This window comes from Tenrec ecaudatus, chromosome 6, assembly GCF_050624435.1.
Source record: "Tenrec ecaudatus isolate mTenEca1 chromosome 6, mTenEca1.hap1, whole genome shotgun sequence".
Taxonomy (NCBI): Eukaryota; Metazoa; Chordata; class Mammalia; order Afrosoricida; family Tenrecidae; genus Tenrec; species Tenrec ecaudatus.
The window spans coordinates 173349291-173370082 of NC_134535.1; the positions used below are offsets into that span (position 1 = coordinate 173349291).

The 20792-nt window shown below is 50.5% G+C and overlaps 2 protein-coding genes across 2 annotated transcripts in view; both read left to right on the forward strand.

Annotated features, from left to right (window-relative positions):
- Positions 1-1806, forward strand: part of MYO3A (myosin IIIA) — a 258190-nt gene extending 256384 nt beyond the window's left edge. The window contains exon 33 of the mRNA XM_075553416.1: positions 1686-1806. Within this exon, the coding sequence (XP_075409531.1) occupies positions 1686-1806 (121 nt within the window). The remainder of the gene's footprint in view (positions 1-1685) is intronic.
- Positions 1807-6251: 4445 nt separating this feature from the next.
- Positions 6252-20792, forward strand: part of GAD2 (glutamate decarboxylase 2) — an 89325-nt gene continuing 74784 nt past the window's right edge. The window contains exons 1-7 of the mRNA XM_075553197.1: positions 6252-6327; positions 7051-7110; positions 7310-7459; positions 8425-8658; positions 13344-13434; positions 13979-14091; positions 18639-18754. Of these exons, the coding sequence (XP_075409312.1) occupies positions 6252-6327; positions 7051-7110; positions 7310-7459; positions 8425-8658; positions 13344-13434; positions 13979-14091; positions 18639-18754 (840 nt within the window). The remainder of the gene's footprint in view (positions 6328-7050; positions 7111-7309; positions 7460-8424; positions 8659-13343; positions 13435-13978; positions 14092-18638; positions 18755-20792) is intronic.

Consider the following 20792-nt stretch of genomic DNA (forward strand, 5'->3'; position numbering starts at 1 on the left):
AAAAGTGACTGGTTTAGGACACACCTCACACTGATAAGATCTCATCAACAATACCAAAGATAAATAACAACAACAACAACAAAAGCCCTACTCACAAGTATGTGGTTGCGGTTAGGTGCTATGCAGGTGGCTCCACTCCAGCTGGTAGCCACCTATGTACCAGACACTGTGCTTTCGTTTGAGCCCGTTGCCACAGCCCCTGTGTCACTACATCTCGCCACAGGCTCTTCCTCTTCTTTGCTGCCCCTCCACTCACAAGTACAGGAGTTAGGATTTATAACACTCATTCGTGGGCACACAGTTCAATCTATACTGGAGATGTATTTGTCCGTCTCGTGGTGGAAAAGATGCAACGTGCTGGAACTCAGAAGTGCCCTAACGATAGGAGGTCTGCTCAGACCCCTCCGCCATGGCTTAGTCTGAGCTATACCCTTGCCACCATCTCACACTATCTGAAGTGTAGACTCCTCTACTTCTGCGCATTCCATCCCAACCCCTTTCATCTCTTGCCACTTCTTGGACACACTGTGCACACTCTAGTCTTGGGATCCTTACATGGCACCAGTAAGATGAGCCGCCTCCCAAGAGAGTTGCAAGACTCACCTGCTTCCTCCAGGATGGTGTCTCACTGCATGTCACTCTATCCTGCCCGAACCCCCTCCTATGAAAGAGCTTGCACACGCCATCACCCTTTCCCATTCGCCTGCTTGCATGCTCTGCATGGCACCAAAGTTGTTTGTAATTTTCTCTCATGCTCAGCTGTAAAGTCCCTGAGAAGGTAGTTTCACCCATCACCTAGACTGGTGGCTGTCACTTAGTAGGTGCTCCGTGGGAGAATGGATGGATCAGTCAGTCATATTGTGCAGTTGCATCTTGATGAGCAGCCTACTCCTCCGCTGGCAGGCCAGCTGCAGAGTGTAAAGGTAAATATTGGCAAAGTTTGCCCCAGTAGGATTCAGGAAAGTTGACCCAGCAGTCTCATTGAGTGTGCTTTTAAGATGAACTACAGCTGCATCTTTTAGGAGTGGTTGCTCAGGGGATGAAGGGATAGTTTTGGTTCTGTTTGTTTGCTTGTTTTGGGGGTGGGTGTACTTTTAAAAAGCATTTGACCAGCTTCTAAAATGCAAACTGATGGATCTATGTTTAGGCATCTTGGATTTTCTCGTTGGGCCATACTGCCTTTAAAAAACTGCTTACTAACCCCCTGCCATGGAGTCCATGCTCAAAGCGATCCCCTGTGGGTTGCCCAGAATGTAACTGTTTATGGGAATAGAAGGTCCAGTCTTTCCTCCGTAGAGCTGCTGATGGTTTCGAACTGCCCACCTTGCGGGTCGCAGCTCAAAGTGTAAACACTACTATTTAAAAAAAAACTATGATACTAAAAAGTACAGATGTGCTTGTTGGTTGCAAACTATTTGAAGGTCATCTTTCTGAATGACATCATCCAAGGTTCTCATCCAAACACAACGTCCCCTTGAGAAACCCAGGACAGGCCCTGCTCTGTTCTTCAGCTCAGTTTTGGAAGCCCAATGAGAAACGGATTCAAGATATGTTCTGGCCATTATCTGGACCTTCTGATGGAGGGCGAGGGGGCAAAGGAACTGGCTAGCTTGGCTGGTAGCAGGTGAGCCTCACATGGTGGCTCTTCTGATGGTCTGGGTCTGGGTCTGGGTCTCCCTTTACAGGTACTGGGTGACTGGGAGCCCTGAAGAACAGGAGGAGAATGGGTCCGGAGCCAATCCCTATGATTACAGGAGACTCCTGCGCAAAACCTCCCAGCGCAGGCGCCTGGTCCAGCAGTTGTAGTGCGCAGTGCTGTTGCCGCCTCTTGGGTCTATGGAGCCAATGTTGTTCTCTCAGGTACTGGTACCGGGAAGCGCTGAAGCCCTGGCCTTGACTTAAGAAGGGGTTGCCCTTCTCCCCCAGAGCACCCAGCCCAGTGTTGGCTGACCAGAGAGTAGAACTGGGAGCCCAGCCTTCCCGCACTCCCACACGCTCCAATCTAACCTGCTGGATGGTCTGGGTGCAGGGGGGGAGCTACTGCTACCAGCCCCTCTTGGATCCCTTTGCTCACTGTCTGTGCACCCGTCTGCTCTGCTGAGCTCCTACCCCCTCTCCCATTGGACCCCAACAATGTCTTCTTTCTCGGAAATGGCTGCCCCAGGCCCTTGGCATAGTCACAGGCTGGAAGAACCCATGTGGGGGAGAGGCCTGGATAGGAACTGGAAAGCAAGTGTCTGCCCTTAACTTTCCGTGGAGATTAAAGTTACTTAATAAAGGAGGTTCACCTTGGAAAGTCTTAGAGGCTGGTCCAGCAGGTCTTCTTTGGGCCCTTGTCTGGTTGTACTGGTGACGAGGTCCCGGGAGTGGAACGAAGGGAGGTCTCTATTGGGAAACATAATTCTACCCCTCCCCCACCCCGTACCTCACAACCACCCCAAACCGACAGACAACGTGGCTGAAAACATGTATTTGCTACCAGTGCGCAATCCCGAATATCTCTTATAGCTGATTTTCAGGAGAAAGATGAGGCCATCTACTCTGTTCCCATAAAGATCTACAGCCTCAGAAACCCTGTAACGGGTCCTTTCGAACAGCACTGGATTCTACCAAATTTTCAGGCTGCTAACTTCAAGGCAGGTGGTTCTTAATCACCCGAATACAGGCAGCTCCAAGGGGCAATTCTACTCCGTCCTGGAGGGTCGCTGGGCCTTTCTTTCCAAATGTCTTGACCCAGCACTGAACGATTACATTTAAGAATTACCTAGTCTGCAGGTTTGGGGCGAGCTCCGCTGTTACGCACTGAAGTGTATTTAAGATCCGGGGAACGGATTTTTAAAACCCCGGGCCAACCTCTTTTAAGCAACTACAAGTGTCGGCTGGTAAGGTGGTTCCGCGGAAGGCCGACTGCACTGAGAGGAGGGTTCTGGGTGATAAGGGAGCTTGTCAGTTCTGCGGGTGCCTCTGAGGTTCAAGGCACACCGCCAGCACCAGAAGACGCTGGGACAGCCCAGAGGAGCGTACTTGGTCTTCAGCCTTGGCTTTCTCTCCCACCCAAAATGAGCAGCAATTGAAAGGCCCCCAGAGAGGACACCTACCGCCTCTCTGATGTAGGGTGGAAAACCGGGAGCTCTGGCAAAGCCAAGGGCACGCCTCCTGCTTTGGCCGAGACAGAGCCTCCAGCCCTAGGCTCTGGCTGAGAGACAGGAAGGAGGACTCCCGCCGTGTGGGTGCGGGGGAGCTTGGCCTAGACTTAGGAGCAGGTCACCGAACCCTGGGGTGGGGAGAGAGTGATTGGCCCTCTCCGCTCCTGTCGGTCTTGCCAATGCCACCACCCAGAGGCCCACCCTCTGGAGAAACCGAGCTCCATTTCTCTGCCGAGCATCCTTCAGTCCAGGTGTTCCGGGCGCCCTCGCCCGCCCGTTTATGTAGGAAGCGTCAACAGGCGTCTTCCCTGAAACCATTCCTGTTTTGAAAATGTCTGGGCTTTCCTGACTTCCTTTTGTATCCGGTTTGGGGGCTTCTTGTCCTTTCGCACGAGGACGCAGAAGAAAAGCTGTGCCAAGCACGCTCGGTGTCCGGGCCTGCGAGGTGACATCCGGACAAACCGCTGTAGGTCATTAAGGAAACCACCTTGGGCTTGAGGTCACTGAAGCGTGGGTCCCTCTCCCCTTGTTCCTGGAAGAGTTTTGGAAAGCTTTCCCCACCACCACTGGCCCGCCCCCTACCCCCAGTCGGGGGTGGGCTCCTTTGTGAATTAATGACTGGAACCATTACCTCCGAGCCCTTTGTTCAGTCCAACCTCCAGCCAAGACTGGGAGGAGTGGCTCATTGCGAAATGAAGGTCTTTATAAAGCAAATTGCTGTCTAGAGAGTGAGGAGAGACAATCAGATCCCAGACTGCATCTGAAGTAGGGTGTGTTTAAACCCCCCCAAAAAAGTAAATACCACATTGGATTCAAAGCACTGGGGAAGGGGAGAGGGGGTGGGGTGAATGGAGTTTAACCCGGATTGTTTCCAGCCATCCTGTTAAAAGTTTCTTTGTTTTGTTTTAGATTGTGGTGTGAGATTCCTACCTCCAGTGTTAATCCATTTAATCCGGGTGTGTGTGTGTGTGTGTGTGTGTGTGTGTGTGTGTGTGTGTGTGTGTGTGTGTGTTTACACTCTTTTGTATGAGAATCTCTGTTTTTAGACCGCACACTCAGAAAGGTTCTGAAATGCCTACAGCTGGCTTAAAGAGAAACATTTGATGAGTCTGCCTTGGCTTAGATTTAGACAAAGGACGGTTCTCTCCGGATTTGTATGTACCTGCTGCGAAGCCTTGCCTGGGATGCAAACGGCTGAACCAGGACGTCTTCCCACCTTGGGGTTGCTGCCCGTGTCCACTGGAGCGCTGGAGAGGGGCCCCGCACCCATCACCACACGTCTGGGTTCACTTCCGGTATGGACAGTACACTCCGCAGCACGCTCTCTTCAGAAACGGCCAACAGACTCTCAGACTCCTCGGGGACCCGTGGGAAGATCAGCCTTTGTGGAGAAAATTGGCCAGGCCCCCCTCAGGGCCTGAGGACCCAGGACACACCAGGGCCTGCTGACACCACCTCCTTACCAGAAGCTCGAGGTCCCTCAAAGACTCAAGGATCCATCCGAGGGTCCTTGCTTTTGGCAGCAGCTATGGTCACAGTCACGGATGCTGGAGCGCCGAGGAAGACGGCTTGTGAGCAATGGCAATGACAGGCGCTCTCCCTAGGCTCTGGCAAGCAGATGCTGAGAGACTGTACGTAAGCCCTTTCCCGTGGGGGTCACGCTCGCCCTCTTTCAGTGGCCTCTGGAGCGGCAAGGTGCGCTTCCTGCTACTGGGGAGGTATTGAGAACCCTAGGGGGCTCGGCATTTCAGCGCACGCCCCCTTTGTTTCACAGAGGCTGGAGAAAGGAAATCCAGTGGTGGGGACTGGAAGAGGTTCTAAAGACCCCTCACCCCCACCCTCTTTCCACAAGGTAGTCAGAAATAGGGAGTATCTGCCCTCTTCCCTAATACTGTGATGATTGGGGGGGGGGGGAGCTAATGGCCCAGCAAGCAGTGCCTTCCTTCTTCCTTGAGTTTTGGAAAGCCCAGCTGGCGTAAGTGGACACCTTGTGCACGCCTTCCCCCACGCACACACCGGTGCCTATCGCAACGTAAGCAAGCGGTCCCTTCCAGGCCTCCTCAGTCAAGGTCACGGAAAACAGGACCCCAGACCCTGTTACTTGTGAATCCTGCTGCAGTCTCTGGCCTCTCTATTCCCCGCCCTCTTCCAAGAACTTTCCAATGGTTTATTTTCCCTCTAGCCCGCGTTTCCCCCGAGCTAGACACCAGCGTGGATTCTAATTGCTTCCATCCGCAGTCTTTCTCCCCAGTCAAAATCTGGACGGCGGGTCCCGATACCGCGCACCCAGCTGCGTAGGAAGGGGCTTCTCTGTAACAGGCGGGAGGCTCTACTAAGGAGCTGAAATGAGCCCATCGATCATTGAGGCCCATCCTCCCCCACCCCACAAGGTCCCTTCTCCAAGCTTCGAACTGCACCTGACTCGGGCCAAGCAACCCGGGCTCTCCAGGTCCCCACGACCTCAGCACTAGCAAGGAGGAAGTTGGCGCGTTCGCGCCTCCTTCCCCGCAGTTGGAGCCGGACCTCAGAAAAGACACCCAGTGGTGCGTGTATGAAACTAGTCACGGTCACCCTTCGCGTCTCTGGTGTGGTCCTTGAGCCGCCGTCCGCGTTAGCACCCTGGACAGCTCACGCGGCGCGCCCCCTGGGCGCCTGCCCACACGCCTCCCACCCACTCGCTCTGACTCCCGCTCCCGCCTGGCACTCACGATTCAGCCCCCTCTCTCGGCCGTCCCCTCACCCAGCCTTCCGGGGCTCCCTCTCCGTCAAGACTGCGTGGGTGCTCAGCGCTTCGCAGTCTCCAGGCTTCAAGGACCCCTGGAGGTCCTTGCCTATTTAACACCCACCCCCACCCGGGCTTCCAGAGCTTAAGCCCTAACCCCACCACACGCGCCCGCGCACGCACACACTGACACGCACGCTCCCTGTCCCTGTGTGACACCCACCCTCGGCTGCGCGACCGCGCTGGTGCCCGCTCGGTGCCCTCCTCCGCTCGGTGCCCTCCTCCCGCCACACACGCACACGCACGCGCGCGCAGGGCCCAGCGCAGGGCAGCTCGCTGGCAGTTCGCACTCGGCGGCGACCTGCTCCAGTCTCCCAGCGCCCATGGCATCACCGGGCTCCGGCTTTTGGTCCTTCGGGTCCGAAGATGGCTCTGGGGACCCAGAGAACCCTGGCACAGGTAAGCAAGCGACCCGGGATGTGCAGCAGGCAGCTCGGTAGGAGGACTGAGATTTGCCGGGCTACCTTGAAGACGAAGGTGGTGATGGTGATGGTGGGAGAGGTTGGGGGCCCACCTGCAACTGGAAACTTCGATTATTGAGCCCTGTTCCTGGCGTGGGTCATTCCCTGACCGCCCAAGAGACCTGAACTCCCCCCACCCCCAGCCCCATTTCCCCGGGGAAGACACCCGAAGAGACTTGAGCGTTTTCACGCCGAAGCCTGTGGCAGACAAGCTTCCATAGACGGCAGACGGAGTCTCCCTGCCACCAAATTCTGTGAGGCTGGGACGCTTCCACCATCTTGGTGTCTGGATCCTAGGGAGGGACGTAGTGGCTGCGGGAAGAAGAAAGAGACTGGGTGTTGGAAAGGAGAGTCTGGGAACCAGAGGACAGACTCTGTGTGTCGAAAACTAGCCGAGGCGAGGCCGGGAAGGGAGCAACTGAAATGAGCGCGGGGAAGACTTGCCCCTAAGGGCCCAGCGTGGTTGCTCCTTAGGACAGGGCTCCGTGCTAGCACCCTGCTCCTGCCCTCCCGCGCCGAACCCCGGGCGGTCAGGCGGGACGCAGGAGCCCCCTTCTCCCTCCCAGAGTTTATTGGCATGGTTCACGTAGAAGCACATTTCACCTGCCCGTCTGCTTTTCTCTTCCTGCCTCTCTGTCTGCTGGTGCGCCTCACCTTCCAGCGAGAGCCTGGTGCCAGGTGGCCCAGAAGTTCACGGGCGGCATCAGCAACAAGCTGTGCGGTAAGTGTCCGAGTCCCAGCAGAGGAGTGCAGGCCTGGCCGCGCGCCTCCGCGCCGGTGGAGGCAAAATTGTCTTCCCACCGCGGGCGCCCCCCTCGACTCGAGGCGCGGGTCCTTTGTTAGGGGCTGGCCGGGTAGGGAGCCGCGTGGCGCGGGCGGCGCGGGCCACTGACCGCGGCCACGCTCTGTGGTTTTGCCAGCTCTGCTCTACGGCGACGCCGAGAAGCCGGCGGAGAGCGGTGGCAGCGAGCCCCCGCGGGCCGCCGCTGGGAAGCCAGTCTGCGCCTGTGACCAGAAGCCCTGCAGCTGTTCCAAGGCCGAGGTCAACTACGCGCTGCTGCACGCAACAGGTACAGGCGCCCGTCGGCGCCCCAGGGGCGCGACTGCCCCTCGCGGGCCCCGCCCCCCGCGGCCCCCGCCGGCCCAGGTGGAGGGCGGAGGCGGGCTCTTCCTGGATCCCGGGCTGAGCGCGACCACAGCTGGGCCTCCCCATCGTAGCCAGCTCCGACACTGGGCTCTGCGCGGCGCTGGGCTCCCGGTTCCACGGAGGGTCCAGGGTCGCAGAACTCTTCCCGGAAAGCAGCCCCGGGTGGGGGGTTGGAGGTGCTGCTGGCGATGCTAGCACCCGGGGAGCATCGGAGCTGGAGGTCGGCTTCCACAGGTCGCTGGAGCCTCCTGGAGGGCTGGGTTTCCAGCTACGGAGCCGGTGAATTCAGCCTCCGGGAGACTGTCAATTGCGTGTAGCTCCGATTCACAGCAGAACGAGTCCTTTCCCGCGAGGCCCGAGAGCGAAGCTTTGCGCCCGGGCGCTTAACACCTTGGGTCGCCCGGATGCACGCAAGAGCATCCACGCCAACTTGGGGACCAGCGGGTGTTCGTCCTGGGCCAGGGAGCCTTGCCTTTGGGTGCTCCGTTTTGTCTGGTTTGCTGGAAGCCATTCCTCGGGCGTTTCTGACATGAGGGGTTCCCATCCAAATGTCGAGATGATTTACTGGGAAATAACACTTAGGATGCAACCTTGTGGGCTAGATGAATTTCGTCCTCTTCGGGGAACACACCCCCCCCCAAAAAAAACCGACGTTGGTTATTGAAATACAGAAATTAACTTGGGTGTTAGGAATTGTATTTTTTTTTCTCATTACACCGTCGTCACTGAAAAACAAACCCCCTAAAAGAAAAGCTGCCCGGCTTGTCTCCCTTGCCTTTGTTGTTTTGCACACAAAACCTCTGTTGGAGGAGACGTTGCCAGACCAAAGAAGTGCTGAGTTATTTCCCCCGTAAAATTAAAAGGTGGCTTTTGCATTTCCTTCTTCAGATCTGCTGCCGGCATGTGATGGGGAAAGGCCCACTCTGGCGTTTCTGCAAGATGTCATGGACATTTTGCTCCAGTATGTGGTGAAAAATTTCGATAGATCAACCAAAGTGATTGATTTCCACTACCCTAATGAGCTTCTTCAAGAGTATAATTGGGAATTAGCAGACCAACCACAAAATTTGGAAGACATTTTGATGAACTGCCGAACCACCCTAAAATATGCCATTAAAACAGGTATTGTCTAATCAGAAATAATAAAATGCTCCTTTTTCTTTCACAGTTTTATCTTCTCTATAAAAATGTTTTGTGCTTTGTGGAGGGGCTGATATGTATTTTTTTAATAACGACTATTTGGGGTCATTTAAAAAATGGTTCCTAGAATGATTGATAACAAAAAGCACTCTCCACTGCTAGTGCCTAGGAGCCCCGGTGGCGCTGTCCGGTAAGCATTAGATTGGTAAAGCAACTCTCACTGGTTCAAACCCATCTTAGGCTCTGATGAGGAAAAATACCTCCCGGGCTTGTTTGCTCCTTGTAAATATTTACAGTGTCTGGCATGGGGGAGGCTGTGTGAGGTCCAAGTCTACCCCATGGCAGGGGGTTTGGTTTTGATTACAAGTAATGTGAATGCTTCTTACATTCATCGTATTACAGACTTATGGTTTAAATGTTTTTTTAAAAATCCATGAGCATTCCATAGAGTCTAATTCATAGGGTCAGGTTTTTACACAGCATATATTGGGCCAGGGAGATTAGCCGCTAGTGTGGAAGTCACTATTTGTCAGCAGAGGCCAGTAGAAGTGACCCCCAAATAAGGAGAGGAATGAAATAGGGCCATAAAAGCTCAAAAAGCAGGATCCAAAAAATATATATCCGAAATATCAGTGATTTCCTTGGCATAGACATGGTCGGAACCTGTAACCATCCTGTGTCATCATTGAACCACGGGGTTCAATTATCTTTTGGTATCTGTTCAAAGAGTTAAGCCCTCAAAGCTGAATACCTGGTTGGTTCCTATTTTTAAAGAAATAGACACAGAACACACAAGATGCACATAATTGAGGAATTCCGTCATGATACAACATGGTGTCTTTACAGCCACCATGCAGGTAAGATAAAGAAAAAAAAGTCCTTACAGCGAGTTTAAAAAGCATCTTATTGACTAAAGATTGTGGTTTTGCGACATTCTTTCCTCTCTGTCCCTGTTATAGCCTCTGGTGTAACAATTATCTGTGCACTTTCTGTGCCTTTCGCTTTATCGGCAGCGGCAGCTGCTTATTTCTGCCGATGGTCAGGACCCCCTTCGCATCTTCTGCTTTGCTTCCTCCCTAATTATTCTAACGTAGGTTGGCATGGTGACTCGAAAAGCAGTAAAAAACTAGTTGTGAATGAATTTCTGGAGGGAAAAGGAGAGATTTGTGGAATTGCATCGGTTTACCGGCACATAAAAATGTAAAACAGTCTGCAGACTTTAATTATCATGGAAATCTGATCCATGTGTCTTTGTAAAAATTTTGTCCTTGGATTTCCATCATTCTAATCAACAATAACAAATATTTTAAGGACACTTTCTGGGAGACTTTGTGTTGTTGAGTATCTTCTTTATGCCAACAGAAAAGATTGACCTAGGAGAAGCCTGGGAAATCTATGTATCTACCGACGACGTCATTTAGAACTGAACACACAGGGAAAGGAATTTAACAGTGGATTTAACCTAGTCTGAGGAGGGTGGTTTTTCAAGGCTTATTAAATATCCTTAGTTAATGTTCAGAAGAATCAACATGATGCAGATACCAGGCATGAAACATGCGCCCGTAACCTCACTTTTCATGTATTTTTAGGTACAAGCTTGAAAATAATTTATTTTCCGTTTGACCCATTCCCTTAACGTAATGTTTAAATGTTAATAGTAAATTGCTACAATCGCTTTCATTGACCCAAACAAAAGGCATCTGTAGACGTGTTTTTGCATACCCATTTTCTAAAGCTGGGAGTTTTTGAAATCCAATTGAGGGAGATAAGATCATGGGAATTGCAAATCAATTGAAAGTAACAGTTCTGCCTATCAGTGTTCCTTCCCGTTAGTGTCAGGAAAGGAAAGAGCAATTAGATTTTGCCACAATGCTTATAAAATGAAATGCATTTTATTTAAAGATCACGTGAAAAATATGATTGATGAAGCTGGGTTTTCTAAGCAAGTCATGTGGATATGAATTTGGTATCTCAATATTATTCAAGCACTATTTAGTCTTCTGGTGTTTTTCCTGAAAATGGCATTCCCCAAATTAAAAACTGTCCCCTTCTCTTTTCAACTGGCATTTATAGATTTTTGTTTTTTCCTATCCCAAAACTGTTGCATTTGGCAGGTAGGACTATTTACAGCCTGTCAAAATAGAAACCATTCTTGCTATCATCAGACATTTTAATGTTCCTCATGAGGTTCTTTTTTAAGATACCTGTTTTTTAAAAAAGATACATGTTATCACTGCATTTCTTTTGACAGTCTTTAACCTGAGTTCCACGTAGGCGTCAGGCACAGTGGGAAGTGAAAATGTTTTTTAAATGAAGTTTTCAAGTATTGTTCAGCTTACCTCTAGAAGAAGTGTTAGAACAGAAATCTCCAGAGAGGAGGGAATTTTCTGGGCTCGTTAGCATTTACAGGGGTCATCCGATCTGGTTTTAGAAGAGAGGGGCTCACCTTTTCTTGAGTCTTTTCACCAAACCATCAGACAGAGGGAATTAGAGTGCCAATGAATGAGGCCATTAGGGTGTTTGCGTTGCCGAAACAGAAAGAGCAGTCTGGACCCAACTTTTGCTCATTCCCCATGTAACTGGACACGGATATCCGAGGTGCCTGGGGCATGTAATTTGCAGTCTAAAGATCTTTCGGGGCTCTTGTGTCGAACTGTGGGGGGAGCCCCAAAGCCAGAGTGGTTGAGAGCCTTCCAGTCCCAGATCTGACTCTCCCCTTGACTGGCTGGGAGGGGTGAAGGTGGACTGTGCCTGGTTCCTGAAACCAGCAGGTGGTCTCTGCACCAGGACCCTGAGGGGCAGCCAGAACAGCTGCTGCTTGCTGAGGGTGGCCTGGCTGCTTGGTGGCACAATCTCTCAGGCAGGTCTCTCACCACCTCTCTCTCTCCTGAGCCCTGGCTGGATTGGCAGGGCAGTCAAATGAAGGGGTCAGAGGAAGAGAAAAAACCAATGTAATTGGAGTGAGTGGCTATTTCTGCAGACGTGAAGGGATGGTGCTGTCGCAAACGGTCACCTTCTTATCTCCCTCCATATTTGTATGTCATTCTCAGTGGGCAAAATTATACAGGCAGGAAAGATTCCGATGAAATGAAAGGCCGATGTCATTTAAAAGATAAATGAAAAGAAACTGAACAGAGTGTATAAAAGGTGGCATGAAGTGGGCTGGCCTTCGGGTACTCTGGGGTCAATCAGGCACATCTTGGACCGCCCCCCTCCCCTCCACTATTAAGCAGAGTTATGCATACCGAGGAGGGTGAAAGCGGCTCCTGCTATCAGAGACCAGAGTCCTTCGGAATTTCTTACAGATCTGGGAGAGTCGATTAATGGATACATTTGCTAATCCTTATTACTTTCTCACTTCAAGAAAAGGCTTAAGGGAAGAGAAATGAAGGGGCCCGGGGAGGGGGGGGGAGGGAAGGGAGGCTCTGCTTTCAGCTGGGACCCATAATGAAATGGGAGTCAATGAGGCAGAGAGGGGCGGAGGGCCGTTCCAGATGGCAGAAGCAGCAGCCGCCGCCAAGAAAGAAGGGCTTTCTCCCATTCCCAGGATGAGTAAGCTGACAGGGGTCAGCATCAGAGGGTCTGGAAAAGGGCAAAGGATATAGACGGGCACCAGGCACACACTCCTGTGAGTCCCAACCCTTTGACAATGTGCTGTACCTTCCCCCAGGGTAGAATTCTCCAGCCACGTGTCTGAGGCTGATAAGAGAGCACTCCAGTCTGGGAGATAACTGTGTGTGGACTTTTGTTCCTACATCGACTGCCTGCCTTTATCTCGCTTCCCCATGCTGAGTCCCAGAGACTGTCACGCCCCCAGGCTTCAGACAGGTGTCCTGTAAGTGACAGATACCTTCCGGATCAGATCGGATTTCCATAATTGTGACTCCTACCATTTTTTTTCTGCTGCTAAGCAAATCTTCAAAATGGTAACTAGGCTTTTATGGGACCTACAAGGGAACAGACTTCTACGGAAATATTTATAATCCCCCTTTAAACTAATAGCCAAAAGAGTATTCTGATGGAAACCCCCTTGAGAGAGTTTTAGCAAAATCTGGAAGTTAATTAGATAAGCCTTGCTAATGGACTATCCACTCCATTGACTGTATCTTCATGTCTAAGACAGTGACGGTGTAGCCAGCTTTATTTTACATTCACCGCTATCAGGGGACTCTCTTGTTTACAGCCAAATGTTCTGACAGAGAAGAATGGGCAAGTATTGAGCTTGTGTATGCCATCCTTGGACAACCATAACATCCTAAATCCAGGGCAAGTCACTCAGCACAGTGCCCTCTCTTCACCTTTGACCCTGTCTTTTGTAATCAGCCGCCATTTGCCACTGATATGATGATGATGGTTGGCATGCCTCTCCGATGTCCTGGCATGACTGATTATCAGTCTGTTACACCAGCATCTTGAGGTGGCAAATATACAAAGAGACTGGCGAGCAATCCAGCAATGTACAGCTAGTAAACTGCATTCATTACTCTGTGTAGGCTATGTTTCAATAAATATCCAAACCTAAAGTAGCCAGTCACTCTTGTTAGGGGAAATACCTTTTGGTGTCTGTGTGTCCTTCTGAATATGGAATACCTGTGAGGGCAGAATCTGCCCAAGTTCTTTTATTGGATGCAATCCTGAACACGGGCCTCTGTTTTGGTTTTTTGTAGGGCATCCCAGATATTTTAATCAACTCTCCACTGGACTGGATATGGTTGGATTAGCAGCAGACTGGCTGACATCAACAGCAAACACGAACATGTAAGTAACTCAATGTGTTTTTGTGTGGTCCAGGATAATGGTCACTGTTGTCTGTAGTCGTTAACTCCCACATTAAAGTCTCTTCTTTAAGTAGCTCCTAAAAGAGTAATGTGCGCCTCAGAATATGAGCATTCATGCCTCGCTTAAGAGAAAATAGCCTTGACATAGCTTTCATGCAATCAATTCTATACAAAAATTTTAAAGCACAAAGGGGATTTGGGGGCTTTGTATTTATGATCATGTATAACGTGAAAAAGAAACGGGACCAGATGTTGGCTTTCAGATGGCCTTACTCTGTGCGTTCATTATTTATGCAACATGATCAATGATCCTTGTGCATAATGCCAATTATTTAAGCTCCTGACAGTAGAGAGCTGAAACTCAAACAGCCCTTCTGGAAGACATCATTTCCTCTCTGCCGAATGTAACAAGCAAAACATTGGGCAACACGCTGCTTGAAGGGGGAGAGAGTTTGGTAGATATGTAAGTGGTGAATGATTTCTTTGATTTACAGCCATAAAATGTGGCCGTTACTACATTTCAGGTTCACCTATGAAATTGCTCCGGTATTTGTGCTTTTGGAATACGTCACGCTAAAGAAAATGAGAGAGATCATTGGCTGGCCTGGGGGTTCTGGCGACGGGATATTTTCTCCTGGTATATAATTATTTTCTCCTTTCTTTGTGGTTTTTTTTTTCCTTCTGGTATGCAATGCCTTATCATGCACCTAGGAAAGATTTAAAAACTGGGTGAATACTTCTGCTCGGGTGAAATAGGCTGTATATGAATCAAAAGAATGAGTACGATTAAGTGCATGTGACCCCTGGACTCACCTGCCAGCCAGCAGCCCCCATCCTTGAACTGCAGTGATTGACACTGGCCAAAAGTGTCATCAGAAGTGAGACTTACCTCTGCCTGGCCCTTCTGCTGTGATTCGGAATGCAGGCTGTGTGCATCCTGCGGAACAGAGTCCCAGTAAGACGGTGGGGTGGGGTGGGGGGGACACACACTCTCTATGCTCTTCCCAAGATGAGCGAAATGAGAGGGGTGTTGTCAATTAACAAAACGTCCCCTGTCTGAGGATGCAGAACCAGGCAGATGGATGTAACAGCACATGTACCGCCCGCTGCTTTTATGTCACCAGCAAAGAAGCAGCCTGACCCTGATTTCAAGGGGGGTGGGGGGTAAGGGGGAGAGCAGGGAGTGGCTCGGGAGGCAATTTCTTAGAGCTGCAAGAGCAGAGCGGGCCATGATTTCTTCAGAAGGTAGCTCATGCCTTCTCTTCTCGATCAAACTGTGTAGTCCTTTCCATCCTGCCTTTCATCAGCAGACATGCTCCATGATTTACATTTCTTCCAGTCAAGATCACCAGCACAAAAGCCTTGTCCTTGGGTCAGGGTCCCAGATTTGGGTATGACCTTGGTTTGATGCAGAGAGGAAATGGAAGTTAGGAAGGCAACCGGAAGAGCAAGACACAGACCCCAGGCCAGGTAACCTAGTCTGCAGACTAAGCTGTTATAAGTGGGAGCTGGCCAACAGCGGGGGAGGGGCTCAGGTCACTGAAATGGACCCCATTGGCTAAGCCACGGTTGCACCTACCATCAGGCAAGGCTTGCTGTTATTAATTGCTGGCAGGTCCATTTCAGTTCACAGAACACCCCCCCCACACACACACACATACACACCTCTTTCAGAGTTCCACTGTGGTCCATCGAGTTCTCGAGTGAGACATTCAGAAGGTGATAGCCTGGCCTTTCTCCCACGGCACCTCTGGATGGGTTAGACCCTCAAATCTGTCTATTAAGAGTTCCCACTTAGCCAGGATGGGACCCATACGAATCATGCAGATTCACGATGGTTTGGGAGCAACCAGAAAAGACTATTGACAATCTGTTTTCGCTGTGTTTTCAAGAAGCATCGCAGAGGCGTCTCATAGGGCTCATAGGATCAGACATGCTGATGAATGCTTTTTAGGTCGTCCCCAGGCGTATGCTTCAGAAGGAGGTGTTACATTTTAAGGCCAAGGAATAAGGGACATCACCCATCTTACGTTCCCTGAGATCTACAGTCCCGTTCCCGAAACTCAATAGGAAGAGTTTGCTTTACACGCCTGTCTCTAACAAGCTGAAGCTTCACCTGTGTAAATCCCAGAAGGAACCTGGTTAGGAGGTGATGTCTGAGCAGCAAGTCGTGAAGGATTTGGGGCAGAGCAGCCTCAGTCCCAAACCTTTTCCCACCTTACAGGCTTTCCACATGTTCCAGAATTTGCTTTTGCCTCCTTCTTCTGGAAGATTCCAGGGAAATGAGCATGCAGAGCACATGCTCTGTTACATAAAGCAGTAACCGGAGGCTCTATCCAGAGGCTCTGAAATCTCTTTCTGTCTTCTGACAGAAAAGGATGGCTCACCTGCAGAAAAAAACAGAAGGCAGGGCTGGAAGCCTCTAGGCCAGCCGTTCTCAACCTGTGGGTCTAGACCCCTTTGGGGGGTCAAATTACCCTATCACAGGGGTCACCCAATTCATCACAGTAGCAAAATGACAGTGATGAAGTAGCAATGAAAATGATTTTATGGTTGGGGGGTCACCACCCCATGAGGAACTGTATGAAAGGGTCCTGGCATGAGGAAGGTTGAGGACCACCCTGTAGGCTAAATGCACAGGCAGTGCGATTTCTCTATATGCACCCTCCCTGCTCCCCCTCCCTGCTTCCCCTCCCTGCTCCCCTTCCCTGCTTCCCCTTCCCTGCTCCCCTTCCCGGCTTCCCCTCCCGGCTTCCCTCCCCTGCTTCCCCTCCCCTGCTTCCCCTCCCTGCTTCCCCTCCCTGTTTCCCCTCCCTGCTCCCCTCCCTCCTCCCCCTCCCCTCCCCTCCCCTCCCTGCTTCCCCTCCCCTGCTTCCCCTCCCTGCTTTCCCTCCCTGCTTCCCCTCCCCTGCTTCCCCTCCCTGCTTCCCCTCCCCTGCTTCCCCTCCCCTGCTTCCCCTCCCTGCTTTCCCTCCCTGCTTCCCCTCCCCTGCTTCCCCTCCCTGCTTTCCCTCCCTGCTTCCCTCTCCTGCTCCCCCTCCCTGCTTCCCCTCCCTGCTTACCCTCCCCTGCTCCCCTCCCTGCTTACCCTCCCCTGCTTCCCCTCCCCTCCCTTGTCTTCAGAAGAACAGCTAGAGCATTGGTTCTCAACCAGGGGCAATTTGGTCTCTGGGACAATTGTGTAACATCTGGAGACATTTGTGATTATCCAAACTTGAGGGTGGTGGTGGGGGGGGTTGTTACTGGTACCTAGTGAGTAGAGCCAACAGTTGCTGATAAATATCCCCTAGTGGACAGCCCCCCCCCCAAAGAATTTTCATCCCTTCATGTTCATGCGTGGGAGAAAGACAAGGCATTCTACTTTCTTAGTCTCAGAAACCTGCAAGGGCCATGCAACCCTGACCTATAAGATCTCTGGAGGAGGACCCAACCCCACGGCCCCATGGCAGAGAGAGGTGACTGGCACCAGGACTAGCCATGAACAGCCGTGGACGATCTTTTTAAGGCTGTTCCTTCCTGGCGCTGCTTTCAGCCAGGGTGTCAGCTCAGAGCCGGCCTGACCTGAATTCTATGTGCCCTGCGTCTCTGGGGTCCAGAGGAGATAGGAATTGCCCTCATTCTAACTGATGACAGAGCTCAGGATCCAGGTGATTACTGCTCTGGACCAGACGGCCTAATGAGACAGGGGTCAATGCTCTCTCTGCCTGGTCCACTTATCTTGGCACAGGAGGACCCGTCTGCTGGCAGCCACCAGAGTGGCAGGAAGCTCAGAGAATCTACCTCAGGGTGGAAGCTGTGGGAGACCCCTTTGGGTGGGAGAAGGGGGTGGGACCTTGACCCTGCTTCCAGGTTCCTGCCTTTCACATCAGCATACTCATTTGCATTCACTACCACCTGCCTGGCTCCTGCATAACAAACCCTCCTGCTTCTCAGCCACCCTGGGAACGCTCACTTTTACTTATCAAGTGAAGTCCAGCAGACAGTTTCAGGCTGACTGAGAAAAAGTAATTCGATCTGGGCTTAAAGTTCCCTTAATTGTGTGTTTTCCTCTAATTACAAAATAAGGTTTTAACTGTTAAAATGATATTTCAATGATGTCTTCTAGAGGGAAGGCTAGTCTTGGGGAATTAATGGCCTCATGTGAGGAGACGGCTGTGAGTGTTTTCCTGCATATTCTATAAGCTTGTTGATTAATAGCCACACCATTAATAGCAACCAAGACTTCTCAATCCCAGTGCAAAGCATTTCATGAGCTGCAATGAAAAGAAGGGACAGTCTCAAGAAACAGGATTTTCATGGGCCTCGTGCATAATGGGGAGAATTCAGGGCTTTCTATTCTCATAAAGAGTCTCAGAAACTCACAGGGGGCAGTTCTAGCCTTCCTGTTGGGTCACTATGAGTCAACATTGACTTGATGGCAGTGAGTGACTGAGTGAGTGCTTTGTGCGCAGGAGCCCTAGTGGCCTAGGCTCACCTCTAAGTCAGCAGTTCAAAGTCACCAGCTGCTGCATGGGAGAAAGATGAGGCTTTCTGCTCCCAAAAAGCATATAGTCTCAGGAACCCAAAGGGGTAGTGTTGGTCTGTCCTATAGACAGGGGCACTATGAGCTGGAGTCATCTCAATGGCAGTTGGTTTGGGTTTTTGCTTGGCTGCATGATGAAGCAGCCCTGGTGATCCTACAGGCCTGGTAACCACAAGGTCATTGGTTCAAACCCACCAGCAGCTCTGGAGAAAAAGATGAGCTTATCTGCTCCCAGGAAGATTTGTTGACTCTGGAAACACTACAGACCAGCTCTATTCTATCCAATAGGCAAGAGAGGAGTCAGAATCGCCCGGGTGGAAGGGGGTTGGTTTGCAGCAGCATGGCCACCTCACACGCTGGGGAAGGAAGCGAGCGCTTTTCTTTGTTCTTGCGAGCCTCCTCGCATGGAGTAGGATCTACCTGGATTTTCTTGTGAAAGAGTTGAGCTATGGAGGGGAGCACAACGTGGGCTGTGGTTGGGCCCAATATGTCTTCTTTGAACTTGCTTCGCCATGAGCCAGAATTGACTTGAGGGCAGGGAGTGTTCTGGAGAGCTCGCTTAGCTTTGCCTTTGAGGCCGCGAAGGACACTGGGGCGCAGGGACAGGGGCGTGGCTTGCACATGGAGTGCAGGCTGAGTAACTGCATTGCTGTGCACTACAGGTGGCGCCATCTCGAACATGTATGCCATGCTGGTCGCTCGCTTCAAGATGTTCCCAGAAGTCAAGGAGAAAGGAATGGCCGCCGTTCCCAGGCTCATTGCCTTCACATCTGAACACGTATGTGTTTCTGCCGTTCCCCACTTCAAGACTACATTCTATAAACTCCACGGGTTACCTTGCTAGGGAGCAGAGTGAAAGGGGACCACACTGGGAGAAGAGTGAAAGGGGACCACAGTTGAGTGATATGTAGGGGTACCTCTGTATCTGGTTGAAATCTAGGAAGACACTGACCGATAAAGCAGATATTGTTTTCCCAATAAGTACAATGCTGACATGTCACTTGTCTGAAGTAATGGGTGTTGGGGAGACAGGTGGGCAGCAAGATTAATGAGAATTAAATAATACTTACTAATCAAAGATGTGTTGAATCGCTTGTGAAACTTTCCACTAGAGACTGATAAGTAACCGCTAATCAAGAAGTAACCATTTAAGGAAGCCCCTTATTGGGCAAGCTACCTGTGTTAGGGTTTACTAGAGAAGCAAATTTATAGACACTCAAGTGTATAGGAATGAGATTTGTATACAGGAGCAATTGAATATTGAGGAACCATCCCCACCCAGTCCAGATCAAATCCATAAGTTCAATATTAGCCCATATGTCCAGTGCCAGTCTATAAATTCCTCTTCAGACTCATGAAGCAATGACACTGAATCACAGGCCAATGGGTACAAGGACTTGTGGATCCAGTGGTGGTGTAAGTATCTCAGCACTGACATGGGTCTCCATGTGGTACCTCCAGAGCTCCAGCCTAGCTCCCTGTGTCTTGTCAGCAGGACTATCTCGCAGACAATGGGCACGTGTCCCACCTCCAGGGAGCTATTTATCTCCTTAGTGCCTCCAAATGAGGTCATCAAGCTGCAACCTGATTGACAGACTAAACTCCACACCTTCACTCTTAATACTTTCAAGTTGACAACAAATTGTGTAGTTACCACATTGGCCCTGCTAGTACTCTCACCATCTTAGAACATTCAACCCTTAACTTCTCCAAAGGTATGAACACATGACATGGTTTCTATACCCGCCTCCCAATCCCCCCAAGATGACTATTTTTCTGAAGTAGGTTTAGACCTCAGCCACGATGATCTTATATTTTCCTTTGGACATCCATGCTGTTTCCAGAATCTGAAACAAAATTGGGCCTCCAGCAAGCTACCCTGTACTTCCTGCCAGGCACCCCTCTGATTTCTACCTAAGCTTCTCAGATTCAACTTTGCTGTAAATGGACTTGGGCTTGTCCTGAAAGTCCAGGCTGTGTGGTCTGAGTGTAATTTTTCTATGCCTTCTTTTCTTTCGTTGTGTGTGCCATCTTTGCTTGCTATTGCAAACCTGTAGTCAGTATCTTTATTTCTGAAAGACAGAAAGATGATTCTACTGTAAGACAACCGTTCAAATATTCTTCCTCCTTCCTGCATCTATCAGTGCACATAATTACAGAAGATCATTTAAATTATGAACATGTCCTAAAATTTAACTTGGCTATAACTGGAGGCTTATAATTTTTGACAGGTGGACTATTATTCTAATGTTGAACATCTCATTACTTCCAATATATGTACAATATAAGCACATTGGATTCCCATAGCACCCTGTGGGGCAGACAGAACAGAGGTGCTTATCAAAAGAAGCTGACACCAGCTGGGTGCAATGATGACCAATGGGCTCATAATAGCATAAGGTAGAACTAGGTTTAAGGAGTCCCATTGGTGTAGTGGTTATTTTTGGATTGCCAACGGCCAGGTCAAAAACTCCAAGCCACCAACCCCACCTTAGGAGAAAGAAGGACTTTCTACTCTTGCAAAGAATTAGAGTCTCAGACACCCACAAGGGTAGGTCTACCCTGCCCCACAGGATCACTGTGAGTCAGAATTGACTCTGTGTCAGTGAGGTGTGGACTGCCCTGCTAACTCAAAGAAACCTCAAGAGATAGTCCTGGTGAAGTGCTTCTGAAAGGGCCCTGTCTTTATCATCCTGTGAGGCAATTCGACTCTGACCGCATGGGGTCGTCATGAGGTGAAATCAACTTGACTGTAAACCACAGCAACAACAGACTCTGATTCAAACCTGGTTTCCTGATTCCTAGACCAGTGACCA